The 23,015-nt window shown below is 40.8% G+C and overlaps 1 protein-coding gene across 2 annotated transcripts; it reads left to right on the forward strand.

Moving 5' to 3' along the window:
* The first annotated feature begins 10,128 nt into the window (after positions 1-10,128).
* Positions 10,129-21,184, forward strand: il21r.1 (interleukin 21 receptor, tandem duplicate 1). 2 transcript variants are annotated; one of them, XM_056379796.1, is made up of 9 exons: positions 10,129-10,700; positions 11,096-11,178; positions 11,452-11,560; positions 12,398-12,579; positions 13,004-13,137; positions 13,237-13,423; positions 13,660-13,741; positions 15,328-15,421; positions 19,215-21,184. In XM_056379796.1, the coding sequence occupies exons 2-9, from the start codon at positions 11,121-11,123 to the stop codon at positions 19,992-19,994; spliced, it is 1,626 nt and encodes a 541-aa protein (XP_056235771.1). In that variant the 5' UTR covers positions 10,129-10,700; positions 11,096-11,120; the 3' UTR covers positions 19,995-21,184. The 2 variants fall into 2 exon arrangements, with proteins under 2 accessions (XP_056235771.1, XP_056235772.1); XM_056379797.1 differs by lacking the exon at positions 10,129-10,700 and having other exon boundaries at positions 10,805-11,178.
* Positions 21,185-23,015: the final 1,831 nt, after the last annotated feature.

The raw sequence follows: 23,015 nt of genomic DNA on the forward strand, positions 1-23,015 counted from the left end.
GATGCTACAGGAGGTAATTCCCCTCATGGATGGATTTTCTTTCAGGCCAAGAACCAGCTCTGCCTTACATAACTCAGAGCTTTACGCACCTTTGAACCTGAACTGCTACTGCCACCCAGGTCATAGCATCATCTATTACCTCAGAAACATCAAGGATCCACTTCCTTTTACTTTTACACTGTAGTATATCATCAAACTGTGACGTTAAATCTGTCTGCTTCTATTAATGGTTTTCTACATTTACCAAAATGACTTTCTATCTGTTTATATACAATAACTAGCAAACAAAAGGCACACACATGCATACATATGTTAGAGGATGTGGATAATCCCATGCCAGGTATCGTCAATGAGCAGGTAGACAGTAAAGGGGATTTCCTGGTAAGAATCCAAAGCCCTGTGAAAGCATGCGGGGCTTTACATGGAAATACTGCGATCAGAGCACTGGCGCTCAATTAGCTACTGTTGTGGGTGGGGGTGGAGAGTGAGCAGAGGTCCAAATCCTCTCTTGCAGGCCAAGCTGGGAGGATTAAGAATGGTTCCTGTCCCATGGCTGACCTCTTCAAAGCCTGCGCAGATGTCCTGATCCCCTCCACACACACCCGCCCCTCACCAGCACTCACACACACTCCCGCCCCTCCTCGAACTCTCTCTTGACCCCACAACCAAAACAAAGCACTCAGGTGATATCTCTTATCACAAGAGCACTCACTCTTTGAATTGGTATCTCTGGTATCTGATCTCCTCTGCAGTACATCTTTCTCTGTCTTCCTTGGTCTCTCTGTCTGCCTTCTGGTCCTGAGAGGGCCCTGTCCCGGTGTCGGCTGTCCTTTGACACCGAGCATGGTCAGATTTCTGAATGAGCTTAGCATGGAAATGAGTCTGTCATTCTCAATACCCCACTGCCCTTTGGACGTAGTGCATTTTTCACATAGGGAGCCAAGGTCAAGAGGCCCTGGCACAGACACTGAGCGTGAGATTTTGAATGACAAATCTCAGCCAAAACAGGAAATACACACTTTATATGGAGATTGCTAAGAGGGTCTGTGAGGCCAGTGGTGGTCCTTTAAGGTTGTGACCCCGTTTTAGGCCTATAAGTCATGTCTTGATCAAAATAATGGCCACCCAATTGGAGCTTCATTTAAAGCTAAGAGGGGCACGACGGACAATGAATGGATTAAATCACGATAGGGGGCAGAGTCCAAGATTACTTTCAATCAGTAAGACCATCACAGATCTTCCAACAATAATCCCATGTAAGATTAGGTGTTTAGGTAATTCTTTTACTCTTTGGTGGGCTGAAACTTTTCTCAAAAAGACAAGAATTATCAGTGTATACTGAGGAGGAGTGGCAACTCTAAACATCCACATATGAACATCTTGGGTGATTCTGATCCTGAATCATGTTTGATGACAATGTTTTTAAAATTCTCTGCATCTGTGCAGGACAAGTGCGGCATGTTAAAGACGAGCGGATAATCGTGGTGACAGTTAATGAACATGCAGAAGTTAATTGTAGGTCTGTTATGGGAGGTGAACTTTCCACCTTGCTACATAAAGTCACACTACTTTCTGCATTGGTACAGTCCATCGCCTTTGCAGTTAAAAGGTGCAGAATTGTTTAATATGAACTTAATTTCTAGGGATCCTTGGTTGAGCCTGGGATTGTCAGTCTGATGCAGCAGATGTTTTGCTTTTCACTTCTTTCACTCGAGCAACAGGCTTCATGAAATATTCATGCAAAAAGACGTGAGAAAGCAATATTATTTTATAGTATTTTTCATGATGATGTATTAAATATGTGATTTCTGCCAGATTGTTTCTCTGTGATTCCAGTGTTTGAGTCATATAAGTGATAAAACCCAAATAGCTGCTGATGCTGATAAGTATGGATAAAGCAGGCACCACAGCAGAAGGAAAAATGAGGTTTCCTCTCTCTCTGTTATTTTCTATGTCAGGTATCTGCAGTATTAACCCAGCACAATGAGAGCAAACTGTTTTTAGTCATTTTAACTTTTTATCATGTCTGTTTCACCAGAAACACGAGGAGGTGAATCGTAAAGGCACTTTTTGTTCCTTGTGCTCATCGGAAACAAAGTGCGGAGATGAACTCCTGTATGTTCTAAAACACCCTCTCCATCTCGTCCCTCCTGCTCATCCTCCAATCTGTCCATCTTCAATTTCCACTGTCACCTCTACATTCATCGCCTCTGCTGCTCCATCCCTCCATCTCCATGTGCTCTTCCTCATTCCTTCCATCTCTCCCTCCCTTCCCTCATTACCCCCCACCTTAGCAGCAAGGCTGTCAGAGTTTTAGGGATCCGGTGAGCTGTGAAATCGCACAAATTGCTGTTGCTTTGCGTCTGGCCCGGCAACAGAGGGGGGAGAGAGGGAGAGACAGAAAGAGAGAAAGAGAGAGAGAGAGAGAGGGGAAGATTTTATGCTTCAACACTTCTGAACCTGAATCCCCCCCCCACTGCCCCTTCCTCCCCTTATTCACTCAGACATGGACAAGCACACGCACAGCTGCAAAACTGCATATCTACCCACTACAATCCAAATACCTTCCTCCCCCCCAACACACACACACACACACACACACACACACACACACACACACAGACAGACACACACACAGTCAACTTCTTCACCACCACCTCTGAACATGTAACCGCGCCACCACCCCTCACGGTAAAGACACCTCCACCACTTTGCTTCAGCGTGCGGGTCACTTCACAGAACAACTCGACGAGAGCCTGCAGCCCTCGAGAGGGATAAAACCCCTCCTCAACCTGAGGAGAGCTGTTTCAGCCACCTCGGCTAAAAAGAGCAAAGCCCCCACCCACCCCTCACCCCCTTTCTCCCAACACACACACACCCATGCCCCAAGGGACACCCACAAAAACTTGCAAAAGGTCACAAACATACATGTTGTAACTGTTTCTGCACTCTTTACGATTTGTGTGTTTTCTCTTGTTCCAGCTACAAAGTGATGGCAACGAAAATGTGGCATTACTTTCAATAGTTTTTATTGTTCTTGGCAATCATGTGAGATATTAGAATTAAAGTCTCAAAGCACGGAGTGCTGCCGTTATCCTGCGTTATCAGATTTTACTTTATGTAAAAGAAGTTCAAGTAAAGATATAAGATAATAAGTGAATGAAATAAAATAAATAAACTGAGGAAACAGCAGCTTTGACATCCTCTCCATGTTCACCATTTGAAATGTATTTGATTAAATAAATTTGCCACGTGCTTGGGGAAGTAATTTTTTTTGGTATCCTGTTATTGAATGGACATTTTTCTTTTTGCACTGCGTTGTATCCCACAGCTCACTTTATGTGCCAAGTACAGCAAAGCAACAGGAATCTGTCTCGGTGACACACATGCACCGACATAAAAACACACTGAGTCACTGGTACAGGGACAGAACCATCAGCAGAACTATCTATACTGCCCTCCAGTGGAGGAACTCAGCGACTGCTGCTCACTGAAATCCTCTGCAGCTCAGCCTCAGAAAAATACTGAAGTTGGAACATCTGCTTTAGGATGAGGATGCATATAAAGATTATGAGTTTCTATTCTGTATTTATGCTCTATTGTTTTTCTCATGAACACAACACCAGGAAGAAAAACAAGCGAGAAAAACAATTCATTTGCCATGCTACAGATATGTATTCTGAATAAGATCACTCCTGAAACCACAACAAAGATACTCAAGTGATTTAAAGACAGACACGTCTGTTTTTTATTAACAAAATATTTATTTTAATTGTATTTTTTCTGACTTTTATGAACGTGTATGTACATTGACAGGTAAGTAAAAGTAAAGTACACTACACTGAACCAGAAGTTGCGATTGAGGATGTTTTAGTTTCAGGGGGAAAAGTCGAGCAGAGATGAATAACATGGTAAACAGTAAGCTTGTACCAGTATTACTGGACGTACTGTTATGTTTGACATTTTTGTTGGTCATTGAACTGTTACAGAGAAGGACGTGAAGCAAAGGGACAGAGGGACAGAGAGGGGGAATAACATGCAACAAAGCACAAGAATTATATGTATGCGTCTTCACCACTCGGACACATCATTCTTCATCTATTAATGGAAAATTCCCATGTCACACTTTCTGTGTTTACCCCCTCTTTAAGCAGCTCCACTGGACCATGTTGTGTCTAGTGCATTGCTCAAGGGCATTTTGACCAGTAATTGATTATGTTTTTACATATTCTATCTGCCTTTGTTAATTGGAAAAGTTTGATGTCACTTTTATTGCCTGTATTACTGGTTCTGCTCAACTCTCTGTTTGTTTGTTTGTTAATTGATTGATTGTATTAATATGTTATTTTTCAATTAAGTGGTAAACCAATTCCCCTTTAGGGAGTAATAAAATTATTTATCTAATTATTGTTTGCATTATAAAAGTCCTCTCAAGACATTCATGTGTGTGCCCAGATGTTTTGCTTTGACTTGAAAGAAGTGAAGTGAATTAGTAAAGCATTGAAAGTAAAACAGCTCGCTGTGAAAAGTATGGTTTGCTTCATAATGTGACCTTATTGACGTGTTACACTGTGATCACTTTGGAAGCACTTCTGATCGCAGATGCAACTTTTCTCAGTTGTCAACACTTGTCAGATGTGCCTCCAAACCCTGTGTGCTTGGGTTGCATTGCCAACAGGCTGCTACATGAGGGGTTAATTTGTTTTAAGCCGTGTGGGACAGTAACTTTAACTAGATCCTCCTCTCTGGGATCAGTTCCCCGATCTGCTTTGAGTATGAGCAAAAACAACGTTTCAGTCAGGAGATCGCTGCTTCCTGTGTGAACAAAGACTTAAACTGTAAGTGGTCTAACTAAATTTAAAATACATGCATCATATTTTAATGAGATTATTGTATTATGTCTGTTAATCTTCATTGTGTGTTAAAATTCAATCTTAACATCAGTGTGCAACCATGTACAAGTATTGCATCCGAATGGGAAATAATTCAAGCAGCATTCATCTATAAGATATAAATACTAAATAACACAGCATGAAGAAAGAGGCACTTTTACCTTCTATTCAAATCATGCCGCCAAAGCTCAAACCTTTGGAGAAACCTTCACATAATTATAGAACATTTATATTTGACTGTAGGTAACTATGCTGTAGTTCTCTTTTCTGTAGGTCAATAAACAAATCTGACATATTGTAAACTAGGATGTGATGTGATGTAACAAGGTTTCATAATCTGAAGTACCGTTGTTTCACATGTGTATTTAAGAACAGCAGGTGGTGGAAGAATACAATACAACAATGTAAAAATACTCAAGTACACAATATATAATAAGTATATAATACACAAGTAAGAGTCATCATTCAAAATCTTATACAAGTACATGTAGAGAAGTATTATCAGCAAAATGTGCTTAAGGTATCAAAAGTAAAAGAAACCCACGCTGACTCTGGGAAATTATTATCGAACATGACGACTGTTTTTCTGAGATGATTCCCAAGATATTTATTTATTTTGCATTGAAACTGTTTCTGTTATCATCCAAAGTTGATTTTTGTAACTATTCCTTCTTTGTACAATTCCTCCCCTGCCGCTCAAAAAGAAAAGTGTTCAGGGAAACACAAAGAGGGAATTTTATACTTAAAAAGACTGTAACTGTGGCAGATACCCACTTGATTGGTTTAGTGTTGAACCTTCATATTAACCTCAAATAAACCACTGAAGACATTTTTGCGCAGAATGATGACTGTGGATTTTGTCTCCATCACTTACATTGGTCAGGAAATGTTTCCTTTTCAATGGCCGGCATGAACAGCAGGAAGGACACGAGCATGAACTGATTGTGAACTTGTCCTTTAACTTGCATAAACTTACTCCACATTTCGGCGCTGTGGTTTCACCGAGCTGGTGGTGGAGGTTGTGACCTGTCGGGGTGAATCAGTCTTTCTTTCACTTTTCATTTGTTTCTCGTGAAAAAAAAAAAAAATAATTAGAAGGCAACTCGCAAAACCTGCACGTTTATTTAACCCCAGCAGAAAGGAGCGAATAGCAACGTTACATTTTCAATGTTGTTAAGATTAGATTCAGTCCACGATGTGAAAACTACACGAGCGCATCGTCATGACGGAGTTCCCCTGTGAGTACATGCAAATATTCAACCTCTATTCCCGTCAATGAAATTAGGTCTCACGCTCATCCTCTTTCTATGTGTGTGCGTGTGTGTGTGTCTGTGTGTGCACACGCGAGCGCGCGCGTATACGTGCGTGCGTGTGTGTGTGACAGTCAGTCATTGGGGTTCAACAATATATATTTTGAGGTGAAACCAGTAATACTGATATTCTCTTGGGGGACTTGGTTTTTACCCAAAAAATTCCACAAGATCCCCCCACCCAAATTAAATCTTGTCAAGGGAAATACCTCTGAAGAGCCAAGCTGTATTCCACAAAAATAAAATAAAATACAATTCCAAAAAAATTATTTAATATGTAGTTGAAAGCAAAAGATTAAATATTTTGTTGATTTTTGAAGTTAAAATAAAAAGATAGAACCCCTGCTGCAAAAATAATTCAGAAACGTAATTTTCTCCCTTATTGGTGATGCACTGATGATGGTGATGCACTGTCATGTCCTGTCATGTCATGTCATGTTCAAGTGAAGATATAAGATAACAGGTGAATGAAACAAATGTTATGTCCCTTTGCCAAAATATTCTGCTTTGGGGTTGTGTGGCCAGAATTGATTCAAGAAAACATCAGCAAATTCTAGATGCAACTGTCCTGCAGTCAGTCAAGTAACTAAAGTGAGCAGGGCCGGGTTTCTGATTGTTCACAGTCCCCTGACTTCAACATCATTGAAAACCTATTTTGGAAACTTGCTGTGGAGGCAAGGCAGACACCTGAAAATATCTCGCCCACTCATCTGAAAGGAAGAGTGGGCGGGAATGGTGGCGGTGTGCCAATTGACATATACATCTATGCTGTACGTACAACGATAAAGTCATACATGTGAATATAATTAAGACAGCACACGGCAAAATTAGGTATAACTGCACATTGTGGGATTTCACATGAATACATGACATAACCATAGAAGTCAGACTCCGCTGGGAAGTCAGAAAACCATAACACAATATCAATCATAAAAAAACTGTAAGTCAATTCTGAGAGATCATAAAACCATACTAAGTCATGACGTCATATGATTTCAATGTGATATGGTCAGGGATTAGCTGGTTGTTTATTTAATAGTGTAAAAGCCGTCGGGAGTAAGGAAAGCTCTGTAACATCTAACTGAAGGAGGTCATTCATATTTAGAATATAAAATGTATGTGTGGGGGGGTTAATCTGTTGCCTGTATGTATTCCCCTCTACTTGTTCAACTGCACTGTCACCAGTGCACTCTGGGGTCAAACATCAACGGCAGTTTTAGAAGGTGGCATTCTCCCTGTGGCATACTGAGGGGCAGCCTTCGCCATGTAACAGGCTTTATATTGTTGTATCACCTGAGAATTGATTGGCATCCAACTAAATGAAGAAAAGAAAAGCGCAGGCTGTGATATCTGCGGGAGACTAAGTGTCAACACCTTGAGCCTGCTGAGTAATATTCTCACTGTGTGTTGAAACACCTCACCAGTAACAGACTAGGACTCACCTGCCAGTACCGTGACCAGTGCTGTGGTAAAAGAGGATCAGCCTGCCACTGAGGCGGCCTTCGTCAAATGAGAGACGTGTGAGAGGGGGAGCGGGGAACGTTGTTGGCAGACTCTAATGAACAAAGGTAGATTATCACTCACACACTTCCTGGTGTGTCCATTTACCTGTAACTTCGTACTGATTACAGCCATCGACTTTGTACTTTCACAAATCTCTCACACAGGGAATGAGTCAACACAACAGAAACGAATTTCACTCAACACTGAGAACAAGATTGAGAATATTGTGAGCAGGAGACCCAAGTGAAATTTGCATCTCTGGCCTTGTGTTAAACGCTCTGCACCCCATGCTTTTTGAAGGTTAAAAGTAAAGTGTGCGTTAAAAGAACCAGAAATCAGTGAACGTTGAGTAAATGCACGTGTCTATTCTGTAGCTGGCAGAAGTGCATTAAAAACGGATAACTGCAAACTCCTGAAGGTTTGAGCTCCGGCGGACAGAGCAGCTGCATGTCGGAGCATCTCAGGCCTTCACTTTCTGAGCATGCAACAGTTATCACTACCTTACAGTGTATTGCATTCAATCAGCGTGACATTAAAGAGCACCTTCCAGGTTGGCAACCCCAGTGAATGAATGTGTGGGAAAATTATGTCGAAACTCCTCATGAAGAAATTTGTTCTCCCATCCTAACCAGCAGCCACACTGCAGCACCCAGGGACCAGCTCCACACTGCAGCACCCAGGGACCAGCAGCCACACTGCAGCACCCAGGGACCAGCAGCCACACTGCAGCACCCAGGGACCAGCAGCCACACTGCAGCACCCAGGGACCAGCAGCCACACTGCAGCACCCAGGGACCAGCTCCACACTGCAGCACCCAGGGACCAGCAGCCACACTGCAGCACCCAGGGACCAGCTCCACACTGCAGCACCCAGGGACCAGCTCCACACTGCAGCACCCAGGGACCAGCAGCCACACTGCAGCACCCAGGGACCAGCTCCACACTGCAGCACCCAGGGACCAGCTCCACACTGCAGCACCCAGGGACCAGCAGCCACACTGCAGCACCCAGGGACCAGCAGCCACACTGCAGCACCCAGGGACCAGCAGCCACACTGCAGCACCCAGGGACCAGCAGCCACACTGCAGCACCCAGGGACCAGCAGCCACACTGCAGCACCCAGGGACCAGCTCCACACTGCAGCACCCAGGGACCAGCAGCCACACTGCAGCACCCAGGGACCAGCAGCCACACTGCAGCACCCAGGGACCAGCAGCCACACTGCAGCACCCAGGGACCAGCAGCCACACTGCAGCACCCAGGGACCAGCTCCACACTGCAGCACCCAGGGACCAGCTCCACACTGCAGCACCCAGGGACCAGCAGCCACACTGCAGCACCCAGGGACCAGCTCCACACTGCAGCACCCAGGGACCAGCTCCACACTGCAGCACCCAGGGACCAGCAGCCACACTGCAGCACCCAGGGACCAGCAGCCACACTGCAGCACCCAGGGACCAGCTCCACACTGCAGCACCCAGGGACCAGCAGCCACACTGCAGCACCCAGGGACCAACTCCAGCTCTGACGCCATTGCCTGGTTCTAGATTAGTCGCAGGAGCAGCTTCATAAAGGTACTGTATACTCCCTGGTCACTTTACTAGGGACACCTGTGTGATGTAATGCAATCCAATACAACAGCTCTGCCACACCTTCTGGCCTCAAGAAGCTCACTATGTTCAGTTTTTATTTAAAAAAAAAAAAGAAAAAACCCTGTGAGGTGTTAATCACATGCTCGTGAGGGAGCTACAGTCTGTGGCGTTGTTGTGGTGGACTGCACTATATTAAAATGTGTTTTGTAATATTCTTCCCCTTTCATGTTTGTAATTGTGTGAAACACATTAGAAAGACCTCTCAGTACAACACAGTCCAGTTCACACCACTACAAACTGCAACCTCAGTGAAATAAAAAAACCTACAGTGAAAATAATTAATTTCCGTTTGTATCTATCTGTGGGTGAGCTGTTGTTCTGTTGCATTAGATATTGCAGGAGCACTTAATATACTGGCTGCTGAATGAGGGTGAATTCTTTTTTTTTTTTCAGCTCATGCGTTCGTCCTGTAACCACAAACCTGTTTCAAAGCACGACAGATGCGAAGCTTTGTGTACGTTTGTGTGATAGAATGGCATTTGGCTTTGACTAATATTGGTGCAGTGACGTTAAACAAGACACATTTGCACGCCTACGTAGCGATTTTTGAGTTCCACCAGGTCCCACCAAAGCTCAAAGCACCAAGATGCTCAGAGGCAACAACATCAAGAGAAAATATTGTTATTAACAGGGAGCAGCTCTGAGGGGCTCCACAGCAGGACTATGACTCATTTAGCTTCAGACACAATGCACTGTGCTGGGAGCTTCTGAAAACCCCTGATAAACTCTTATCGTAGACATGTAGGTGTATGTTAAGGGTCTTTTGAAAGGCTCCACAAAGCCTCTCTGAGTAATTTCAGTACTGAGACACAGGAATCTGGTTCTGAGTGAATGTTAAAAGCGACATGAGCAAAGAGGAGCTTTGAAATAATGAAATGGTATAACATCGTGTGGCAGTCAGTAGCTCAGTAACTGAGAAGAAGAGGAGGCTGGTTAAAGTTCATCTGTTCCTCGGTATATTTCCTCTATTGAAAAGGGGCGTGGCGCATGTTCTTAAAAAAAGAAGAAAAAAGAAAAAAAAAGAAATTGTCTTGGTTATAAGTGACACAAACATGATGACTACATTATTTTGTTGATGGTAGTTTCAGTTTCCTGTTGACTTTTTTTTCCTCCTCTGGTTAACTACTGCATATTCATAGCGGCAATGTGGATGTGGTGGAAAGGCACCACACAGACACCGCTCAGAGGGTCTGAAACCACATCCTTAGTCACGCCAGTTATGATGACGCCTGTGACAGAGGCTGAGCATTATTCCACTAAACGTTCTCACACAGGCAGCGGTGCATCAGTGACTCCGTTAGCTAGCTGACTGATTAGGTGGCAGGATTATAAATCAAAAAGAGGTAAGATTGTTGCTTCTTAAAATTCGCTTTAAAAACATTGAGAGCAGTTCTTATTGAGATGTTTATTAATTCATTTATTTATTCATTTTTTACCTTGTAATTATGAGTAGTAAATGGAAATCTTGATGCTCTTTTGTGAATGTATGTGGTTATTATTGTTAATGCTAATGATGTTTATTCACCACATCTGATGCTGTAGGTAGATTTTAAAACCTTTTTCCATCTGATAACTATTTCCTCAAATCAAATCAAATATGATGTGGCTATTTCTTTCTTTTTTTTTTTGAGCATTAAACTATGTTTTTTGTTTGAACTTTTACTTTTAGCACAGACAAATTTATAACAAATAAGTCTATATTTAGTTCCAGCTGCTGTGTTTCCTCCTTTCTATCCAGTTGCTGATAACAGTGGGTCGTCCCCATGGCGCTCAAACCTGTGTGCTTATTGATGCTGTGGGGCCTCACGCTGTCGATTCATGGTGAGTCGACTTGTTTAATCAGGCTTTTTCTGGTATTGTTGTGAAAGTCTAGTAGAAATCCCCCAATTTAAATGTAAGATGAGCTTTGTATTTTACTCTTGTACACTGTTGTGCATTTGTCTTGATGCTGTGGCCTTTGAAATGAGCTTCTTACCTTGAGTGGGATCGCCTTGTTAAATAAAGAATTTAAAGTGCAGACATTTGTAGTGCATGAATGTTAAATTTAGCAAATGCATCTGCAGCAGCACAAAACACGTTTCATTTCTGCTCCAGCCACGTCTTCATGCATTGTGACCTGCTCAACGGACTATGAAACTCTACTGAACTGTTCCTGCTCAGACTCGATGCCGACGCATCCTGTCACACTCCAAGTCACTTGCAGGTACGAGTCGTTGTCAGCGTCGCTGATCACCAATATGTTTTATGTTGATGTATGATACCATATATGACTTTACTAGAGTACCACTTGTTTTAATGCGGATGGCTGTCTGGGAGATAGCTGTTGATTTCTGCTTCTAAATGACACTTAATCATTGAGTTATTTTTGTGCCATCACTAATATTGTGATAGACCAAGTGTCATCAGTTGTTATTGCTTTGTGAGAAATTTTTGAAAATGGAGACGCTTCACTCATGGAAACGCCACAAAAGATGTTTGACTTACGTCACACCTTCCGCCAAAGCACCATACATCAGGATGTTTTCAGTGTTAGAGCCCTTCACTGATGTCATGATGTTATCTTATGTATATCTTACGTTCATTATCATCAGTGTGAGGAGTAGAGCCCGCTTTGGCAAAAATCCTTCCATGACATTATCCATTACTTAAACATAAACATGTGATGCACACAAACATTTTTTCTAGATGTGGCGTTTAAACGTAGCCGATCGAGTGGGACATTTCACAGTTGAGAAATAAACTCGTATACGTGCTCCCTGGTGGACAAACAATGTATTTTAATGTTTCTAAATTACCATAAAGATTAAACTACAATGTTGGTAATTGGTTGATCATTTCAGTTATTTATCAAGCAAAAAGCTCCTCGAATGTGATGAGTGAGAGCTCAATTCAAAATAACAAGCATTTTGAATACCGTGGGGAAACCGGTATTTCCTGACCTTTCCCCCCTTCCCCTTGACAAAACTATAATTGGCAGATTAATCAATAATGATCAATAATGAATGTACCTGCACTTCATCATTGTGTTTTTTTGTTACAGTGGTGACGATGAAGAGGTTGAAGGCAGCTGTGAAGTCAAACCGCCTCAGTCCTGGTGCATAATCGCCCCGAAGAACTTTGATGACGTTACCTCAGTTGGAACCGTCTGTAGAGCTAAAGTCAGCCGACAAGACAATGGAGAAATAATGAGTGAGTCACCCAGCTGGGGACTGTGTGATGTGGGTAAGTTGAACTGTTATAACCACATGAGTTCACATTTCAGTATTTGTCATTTCTACTGAACAGATAGGAGAATAACACAGGCATTACAAAAGGTCACGGACATCACCTATGACTTGTTTAGTGGCATTAAAATGCAGCAAGTGTTAAATATTAACTTCTTCATTGTAAATACTTGTAAAATCTCATTGAATACAACCGGCCTGTGACTAACAGTCCTCACAAATTACTTCGCATTAAAATCCAGAGATGAAAGAAATCATACTGGCAACTTTCCCAATTGTCATTTGCTCACCCAGCTGCTTTACCCTCCAAACCAAAACTTAAGCTAAAAATAATGTCTAACTGTCACTTGCGGTGTAGAGTGTTGTATGCATGTTCAACTTCACAATATTTCCCCGGTCCCCTTGGGACTTTACTTTCACAGTGAAACCAGAGCCTCCTTCCAATGTTCAAGTGACAAACACAAATGGAGTCTACAACATCACCTGGGACAGCGACAACCAAAAAGACTGTCTGGTGTACAGTGTGCGCATCAGAGAGAGCAAAGACCTGTCGGAGGTAACACGTCAACAAAAACACAAAGACGAGAAGAAACTCAGATGCTCTTGCAGGACGTTATTGTCAAACTGTTCTGTTTTTTTTATTCCTTCCTAACAGCATCCAGCTCTCCCCCTTTTTATGGAAAAAAAGTACATTGAGTTAGAACATGACAAATTCCATCTGCATGTCAACTACACTGTGGATGTTCAGGCCAAAATGTGTCCCGACAACACTTATCATGGTCCGTGGAGTGAGTGGAGCGCTACTGCAGAGTGGAGAACACGAGCTTCTGTAGAGAGTGAAGGTAAGAGAACATTGTACCTTCCAACCTGGAACTGTGATCATCGTATCGTCCAGGGGTGTGTATATATATATATATATATATATATATATATATATAATCGTGGTTCAGGTTCCTGATCATGACATATTATTCATGTTAAGTCACACTGTTGAGGCTGGTCATGTGGGAAGTGTTAAGTTTTTTTATTATATCGGGGTTTTTTCTGTACATATTTAAACGTTTTGTCTGCTTTACAGGAAGTAATAAACACTGGTGGTGTATCCCGGTTGGACTCTTTCTTATCCTCGGCATCGTGTTGCTGGGTTACTTACAAAAGCCGTGAGTATTGTAAACACTGGAGTTACTTTGTTTTTCTGCAAGTGTGAGAATTTAAGCATCTCTTTGTAAAGAATGTACTGGAGTTACCTTCAGGACTTTAATCATTTCTCAAGATGCCTCCTGACCAACAATTCAGTGGGTCATGTTTCCGTATTTTCAAAGACATGGTGGTTGTTAGCCGATCCAAAACATTCACTACATGAGATCATCTCATGTTTGTTTTTGAACCGGTGGTGCTTGATGCTCACAGTCTTTACTTCAAGCTTTAGGAGAAACCTGCAGAACTGAATATATTTAAACAGAACAAACTAGTAATCATAAAAAATAAAACATGTAAATTGTGTTTAAAGGTTAAATCTCTTTTCAAATTTATGCGTAAGTGAATCTACATTAATTGCATGCAACATATCTTAGATAGATCAAATCAAGACTTAAAGTTATCGACACTGTGTCTTCCAGTAAATGATTAGCAAGTCTTCTCACTGCTTCAATCAACACTTTTCTTGGCATCACCTCCCACATGTAGAGAAACCACTGCAGCACTGTACGTGCAGAGACACATTGCACTGAAATGGCTAGCAGACATAGGAAGTTATGCAGAGCACCAGGGTTTGAGAACTGAGAACACTTCACTTATCAAGGGCACACAGTTACAAGAATAAAAAAGACGAGCTCCAGATCGAGCATGAACTCAGGTATCATAAGATGGTATCTTCTGTGCGCCATAGTGATTCTGACTTTGGTGTGGTTCAATGCACCACTTACATATGCTCTTTATAATGAACCAGGGTATTAGTAGCAGAGGTTGCAGTTTGTGGTGCTGTTGATTTGTTTTGTGTCATACTCTGAGGTGTTTTCCAGCAACAGCTTTTACACTTGTTCAGTACAATAAAGCAATAAATGTGCAGAAGTTGACGTGACTTGGGGATGACGGTGGCTGTTTGTTCAATAGATTTCACGTGGTAAAATTTTAAAGCATCATCCAGGGAGCATGAACCAGCATTCAGAGAGGAGAGGATGTTCAGTGTCATAAACAATAGGCTGCTCTTTCCTGTATATAATATTTAACAGATCATCTAAAGATAAATGCTGGCAGCTCTAGTCACCTGTTTTTTCTTAAGATGCTGTTTATCAGCCGGACACACACTTTTCCCCAGAACATTTTGACTGACTCCAAAATTCCTAAATCATCTAATCAACATTGTTTTTGCATTGGTTTAAGCTAGTCGTACCTAATAAACTGGCAAATGAGTGTATATTTCCGAGTGCTCAATAAGACACTTACTGTGCCACTTGCTGCGTCTTATCGGTAACTCAAACCTCCTGATAAGGCATACATTTTTTAATTTTATTATTTTATCATTTTACTGTTTATTAATGTTCAGAATAACTTAGGTGTGACTGAGAATCATGTTTTCAGTTTAGTGCTGTGTAATAATTCACATGAAAGTCATTTTCTGCTATCGGTATAAGTGGTTATGATTTACCACCGAAAAACGAAAGAGCCTTATCAGAAAAGCAGCACTTTTGAGTTATAAATGTCATTTCATTTTTCATTCTCCATTTCCATTCTTTGTCTGTTTCAGGTTTTGGCAGAAAAAGCTCCAGCTGATCACATACATCCCCAAGCCAGATGAGTTTTTCAAGCCCCTCTACCACAACCATGGAGGGAACTTCAAGGTAAGAGAAAGCAAAACAAACTCAGCTCAGATTAGCTTTGTGTGTAATTTCAAAAATGTTCCAGCAGGTGTTGCCCAAGAGGGGACTTTTAGCACATCTGGACCGCGCTTGATGGGGCTTTCCCTTCATTCACAGCTAAGGGCCCTCGTGAGGCAAATGACTCAGTGTGCAGGGGCTTCAAGAGGCTTTTCGTTTTTTTATCTATCAGAGATGCTGTGGGTAGATATTTTGTCTCTGACACCCTAACCTGTTCCACCCCAGTGGAAAATACCCCTGGTGTCTCTGTTTCAGGTCTTTTATGTGTCATTGCATGAGGTTAAAAACAGCCTGTTTACACTTAATATGGGCACAGAGTGGTGATGTTTTTATGGTTGTATTTTCCATTCACCTAATGTAAATTCTTCTAAAAATAGACTACTTATTATTTTCAATTCAATTTTCAGTCCAATTTTAAGTGAAAACTGATGGAGTGCAGGCTACACTTCTAAATGTCTATGTCAGCAATACAGGCTCAAAATGTCCTGAAAAGATACTTAAACATGACAGCCTGGAAACATGCATGGGATTAAATAACACTAAAATCAACTAAAATATTTCAGATTACATTTCCTAATAAAGAACAGGTTTTAAGCAGTAGAAGCGAGATCAGGTTCTCAGGGTTGAAGAACAAAGTTAAGACTTTCCAGGCTATTGTAGTGTGTCACTATGATATCAATATCATAAAGAGTCTGGACACCGTGTGGTATCCTATATATCCTAATATTGTGACAAGGCTTTTCTAAGGGTACGTTTAACTGGTCTTAAAGGCCTGATCTTTATATAATGTTACATTACTTGTTTCTCAGAGTTTTGTTTTTAACCATCTGTTGCAAACACCAAAGGTTGTCCTCACGACATCATTGCATCAGCTACAGTATATATATATATATATATATATATATTTACTTTTGAATGAGCCACTTCATGACAAACAGCTCACACCACAGTTAGTGTGAGATTTGTGTGCAGTTACAAACATTGCTCAGCAGAGTGCGCTGCTGCACCAAATAACAGAGAACACACTGTGGAGGGGGAAGTACAAGAGAGAGAATGAAATCCTGAAGTGCACTGCTGTACTTTGCTCTACTATACTAAATGTCTAAACTAAACCAGGCTAAAAAAAATGTATTAACATTTTGTGGCCTATGGAGCAAGTTAAGCAGATTTACAAATAGAAGAACACACAAACTCATTCATAAATTTAAAGACAAGCTAAAAATACAGAGTGAAGGAAAACAGATAATGGCTGTGGCATGAAGACACATTATATCAGGAGGTGCAACTGCATTGAGCTTTCTATCTTCATTATAGAAGACATAAATGACATTCGGTAAATGTGTATGCCTTTATGAGGACTTACTCAGTAGACCTAGGAGCAAATATATATATATATATATATATTATATATATATATATATATTTTTTTTTTTTTTTTTTTAAATACACATACTTTCAATAAAAGAAGAAAAAGTAGGAGTTGAGCGTAGGTAGATGATACTGAGTCTGCTGTAGTGGCGTCTGTATTTTCACTAAAACTCACTCTGTCATCAACTTCTTATATATTGATGTAGGGTTGCACGGTATACCGGTACCAGTATAGTACCGCGATACTAGAGTTTTGAAAACGGTACTATACCAGCATTTAAAAACAAACGGTACTTTCATTTTATTTTATTGAATGCAAATGAATTTGTAAATTGGGGCCTGTCTCTTTAAGCACAGCGAGGCCAGCGAGTGTGACGTAGTTGCCCGAGCGGATGTAAGCCGCGTCCCACGCGCACTTAGACTGAGGAGGAGAGAGAAACGACAAGTCGCGTCTTAGACAGACGGAGCGGGTTGAAGAAAATACAGTAGATAGAGATGGCAGCTGCAGAAAAGCCCGAACTTGTGGTCAAAATGGAGCCCGAAGTTCGGTGTGGAAATATTTCGGGTTCAAACCGAACGATAAAGGCGAGCCACTGAACCCGGAAGCACCGCAGTGCAAGCGGTGCTACAAAGTGTGTCTCGCAGAAGGAGCCAACACTTCAAACCTGTCGAAACATTTAAAGGACAACCATGCGGACTTGTTCCGAGACTTCAGTCAAGAACGACAGGTGATAATGTTGTTCACCTGTTCACTGCACTGTAATGTCAATGAAAGAAGTACAAAGTCCCTCCCAGCCCGTAGTAAACCTACAGTAGCCTGCATACAGAGAGCTAAAACATGTCCATGGTTAATAAATACATTAAAAAATATATTTTTAAAAATGTAATTACATTCTTTAAATATTTAAATAACCCATTAAGGCAATACATAATATAATGAAATATTTTTTACAAAAAGTATCGAAAAGTATCGAAATACATATTGGTATCGGTATCGAAACAGAAATTTGGTATCGTGACAACCCTATATTGATGGCAGAGTCAGACTTCGGCCTAATGTTTTGTACTTTCAAATACCCCAATTAACACTCAATCTGCCCCCAGTCCTTCATCATAAAAAGTAGCTTCCTAAAAGGAGGTAACTTGTACAGTACATTATACAGTGTACTGTGCACAGTATGTAGTTTATATTCACATTCTTCTGTATGAGTATGTGAATACTGCAGTCTCAAATTCATCGAATTCAAATACAAATACAAATGGCACGCTTACGTTACATCATCTTGAATCTATATTACATCATCCGAAATCTGGTGCAGTGGTAGTCCAGTGTGAAAGTGTGAGTGAAACAAACGTCTGTAGTGTGAAGTGCTTTATGACAGGTGTGAAGCTCTGTAGTGCGATCCTTGTTGCTCTTCAGATGGCTCTCACCAGGTGTATGTTTTTGTTTGTTTGGTGCTGTATATCATGTCGCCAGGTTCGCTGTGAAAAACCAAACCAGAAGTCGCTGGTCTAGTTTGCCTGCACTATCTCTGTCTTGTGGTGCAGGCTGATTGTGTTTTCTCAGCGGATCAGAGACGACACCGTGATGCTCGATGAGCTTTGTACCTCAGGATGTGGTGATCTTTGCGTCAAGAGACTGATTCATTCTTATCTGGGCATCACCTCGCTGCATGGAGGCTACAGGCTGGCTGCAGAAGATTTACCTGCCTGTTACATGAATGAGCTGCTGTAGAGCCACGTACATTTGTGAAGAGAGTGCATTACAGTCAAAAACACAATTGTACCTAGCATTATTTCTTAAATGAGCACAACATATTATATACGTAGTGTGGGAACATTCATGTGTGCTCCTTTTACTCTCTTCTAGAGTTTCTGTCTTTCCACGTATTGGAAAATAGCTAAAAATAGTGATTGTTGAATGACTAAATTGTCAATATTTTCTATGTGACGTAAGAAAATCGTATTTTTCCTGAAACTTACTCATGAAAGAGACATTCTGAAACTGATCATAATTACAAATAATGAATTTACTTTGACAACTCGTGTTATTTCCCTCATTGTAGTATCATGTTGTATCTGTACTAAACTTGCCTCCATCAGGTTTGCCATGTGAGCATATATGTACAAGTATGGTCTGGTGCAATAGTAGCTACTATCAATATTTAGATCCTGCTGAAAGTTGTGAAATTTGTTGTAAATATTCTTTAGATTCTCAAGTGGGCCATGAGTTGGAAAAGGTTGGGGACGGCTGCTTAAAGAGTTTTAGAGTGGAATGAAAGGAAGAAGTGCAAAATGTCAAACTATTCCTTTAAAGATTCACAGGCCGGTGTTAACATTTATTTAGGCCAGTACTCCATGTTAATGTCTTCCATTTGCTCTTTTGAAGGAGTGGGTGAAGCCTGTATTCAACGAGTACGATTACCTAAAGATCGACTCACACGTTCAGCCGATGAGCGAGAAGCAGCACGACATCCTCCAGTGGAACAACGAGAAGCAAAGCTACAGCGAGGACCATGAGACCAAAAAAGGTGGTCACTTCCTCCATATGCTGCAGCCTCACAGCAACTTGCTGCTGCACTTCCAGGACCGGGACAGTTCGCAGGGCACCAGCCACTCTGAGGGACACATCTCCATCCATACTGTAACCCTGTCCGGAGAAGAGTTCGAGGAGGAGGTCATGTCACAGAGCTCCGTGAACACCCTCAGGAGTTTCCAAGACGGAGAAAGCTTTGGTTCATTTGAGGAAGACAACAGAGCGCACGCTGGCTATGATTTAGGGGGACCACAGCTGTCCAGCATGGACAGACAAAGTGGGGTATTACCACAGCATGAGAACCAAATATCCAATGAGTTATCAGTGGAAAATATGAACTTTCAGCCACATGCCCAGTTTCATGAACCAGAGAGGCTATCACTCGACTCGTTCGCCTCAAACGAGCAGTCAGAAGACGGCTACCCCCACGTGGACTTGGACACCATTGACAGTGGCTTTGTAGAGTGCAGCAGCCCTGGGGCCTCGGACTCAAACACAGGAGAAAACATAGACTCGGATTTATTTCATGAGCACCAAAACTTAAATTCTAACTACGTCAAGCAGTGGATGATATGTAACACTATTCAGGAGGACTCCAGCAATGCACAGAATGAACTACGGGAAACACAGTGATTATCGCTGCTGGTTTAATGACACAATTAAAGCTTGTAGTTTAAAACATGGGGACGTCGTTGACATTTTCACAAAAGATATTTGAATTAAAGTTCAAGTTGTCCGGTCAGCACATAATCCTGTATGTCTTGTTCATCTTGAAATGTTGATCTGTGCACTTTTTACTTTGTATGTAAATAGTCATGTTCCTTTGTCTGAATTTTGCTTTTGAAAGACCATTCAAAGAGTGTGCCAATGTAATAATCTTCTCTTTTTCTAATTGTCTTTTACGCTAACATAATTCATCAAAACAAATTTTAAATGTATCTATTTATTAATAGATCATAGTAAAAATTATATTTTATTCTGATGGAACACTTCATAGACTTCACATGCAACACAGGATCAAAACGTTGCACACTGCTTTGGTTCATACTGCTGGAGAATGTCTTTTGTCACTGTATTTACAGCTTCATACTCTCATGGTCATGCATGCTTCATTAGCCTGTGCTGCAGCCTTAGCATGCCTGCTGCCTTATCAAGATGTCTGATAATGTTTGTTTTCCTTGTATATGCATTTTGTCTGTAACCACTGTAACCATCCATCCTGTTTTGTGCAATGTCAGTAAAAAGCAAACTGGAACAAAGTAGAAACTTGTAGAAACATTGACCTCATTCATCAGAGGGCATTTGTTGTCTTTCACCAAATGCCATTTATTAAGTTACTGTACATGCACAACTAAGGAAGTGCAACCGTGATATTTTACCATTCTCCTGGAAAACTCGAAGCTAAAAAACACTGAAAAAAAGGATCGGTTTTTAGCTGCTCTGGGCCAATGTTATGTATTTTTTTTCCTATTCTTGACAAATTTGTTTATGACATTACATCATGATATATTTAAATTGTGTCAAGGTACATATTTATCAGGTTTTGATGATTATCTTGAACTGATAATATCAAACAGTGAGTGTCTGAGGGTGGATTTTTCCTACTGAAAGGGCTCCTGATGGGTCCTGTAGTGGGAGGGGGAAGTGTGTATCATTTACTTTCCATATCCTGAGTTTCCCTGCCAGCTAAGGCCTCACACAGTTGCTTTTTAAAGTCTGTTTCTCCATCCTACACCAGCCTACCTGTTTCTGTCTACACTTTCCACACAATCCAGTTAATAATCATTTTTGATCATGTAAATAAAATCTGTATTCACACAGAGTGCAGTCTGTAAGAACAGTGACATGTATGATATGATATTGGCTCTGTGCTGCATTACAATGAGAAAGTGCTTAATGTCAGCATTAAGGCTGATAACAGATTTCCAGTTATGTGTTTTGAATTTTATGCAGATCATCATTTTCTCTCCTGTTAATGCATGTTGTCTCTCAATCTGGCCTCTTTCTGTCTTCCCCTTTATCTCATGCAAAAGTTTTTTGGTATCTAAGGCTGCACATACACCACTGTGCATCACTGTATCCTGTGATGCCACATGCAGTGTAATTTCAACGGTCAGGATAAGAGAGCTAAAACACTTTGTTTATTCGACACTTGCAATTTAAACTTTTAGACAAAAAAGGAAAAAAAGAAAAAAATACTAAGAGATGATATTCTAGCAACCCTGTGACGTCATAATGTTCTGCAAAAACACTTTCCTGGCCATTATTCAGCGCCGTAACTCTGGAACAGAGAGGGAGATAGTGACCATATTTCACATTTGGTCGGATACTGACTTGGTGACAGTAATCTTGGTTGTCCACCTTGAACCTTGAAAGCCAAAAAAATACAATAAATACCTTTTATTAAATTCTTTCAAAGTCTTCACTACGTACAGTATATTATATTAGTCTGGACAGACATGGATGTAAACTGCATACAATTGTGAGGCAGTAATTCTAGATTATTATTTTGTGGGTTTTGCACATCAACAATGAGGACATAATTGTAGAATCAATAAATGATATCAATAATGATCAACCATCTGAAGCTTGCCACATGTGTGTTTAGTGTGAGAGTGTCCAGAGGTCTTCATTCAGATTCTGTGCCAGTTGTTCCACATGAGGTTTCAATGTAACACTACTACTAATGAAATTCACAGATATTTAAAAGAGTGAACAACTTCAGTGTAAGTACTATTAAGTGTATGGACAGTAGGAAGATGTAACATAGAATCACAGGTTCCTGAGAATAAAACACTTTTTTGTCTTATCAGCATTCAGTACAAGTTTTAGGTTTTAGATTTACTTTCATGGTTGGAATTGGAGAAAAGCCCTGTGTACACGAGATTGTATCATCTGCATAAAAGTTGATTTTGAAAGTCTGTGTTGGAATAGTAATATTGTTTATGTAGATTTTAAATAATGGGATCAAGCACAAAACCTTGTGATAGCCATTTGGTTTTTAAAAGGTAGGTTGATGTTCTATCAAGTAGAAATATCTATGAAACCACTTCTGACATGAACATTTAATAATAATAATTTTGCTTAAAAAAGTGCTTAAACAAAGCACATAGACAGTAATAAAATGACATAAAATGAAAAGTCCTAGAGATAAAGGTCAGTTAAAAACAAGTTTAAAAAAGTAAATTTTTCACTGGAGTTTCAAAGAATTATTCAGAGATAGTGGTGAAGATTGTGAAAAGCAATTGATTGTACAGTTTAAGCGCTATAACCAGGGCCGCGGGACAATGTTTTAAGTTTGGGGTGCTGTAGTAGGAGGAGCATTTTACCCCATCCCATACACATACAACATACACACAACAGTACAGTACAACAGTACTACAACGCACACACCAAAGAAGCAGCAGTAACAACAAAAGCAGCCAGGTCCATAAAAAGGCTTCAGTAATGCTATTACACAAATAGCTCACAATGATGCCATAACATTGCAATACACACGGCACACAAGCACATATCCAAGTACGCACATTATTTCAAGAAAGGTATATCAGTGTGATGTTAAAAGTAACTGACAACTGAATATTAAACTGCTCGGCGGCAGCTTACACTACTGCACCATCAAATGCATGTCTCTATGGTAACCAACATGTCCAA

Source organism: Seriola aureovittata, chromosome 7 (genome assembly GCF_021018895.1).
Source record: "Seriola aureovittata isolate HTS-2021-v1 ecotype China chromosome 7, ASM2101889v1, whole genome shotgun sequence".
Lineage (NCBI taxonomy): Eukaryota > Metazoa > Chordata > Actinopteri > Carangiformes > Carangidae > Seriola > Seriola aureovittata.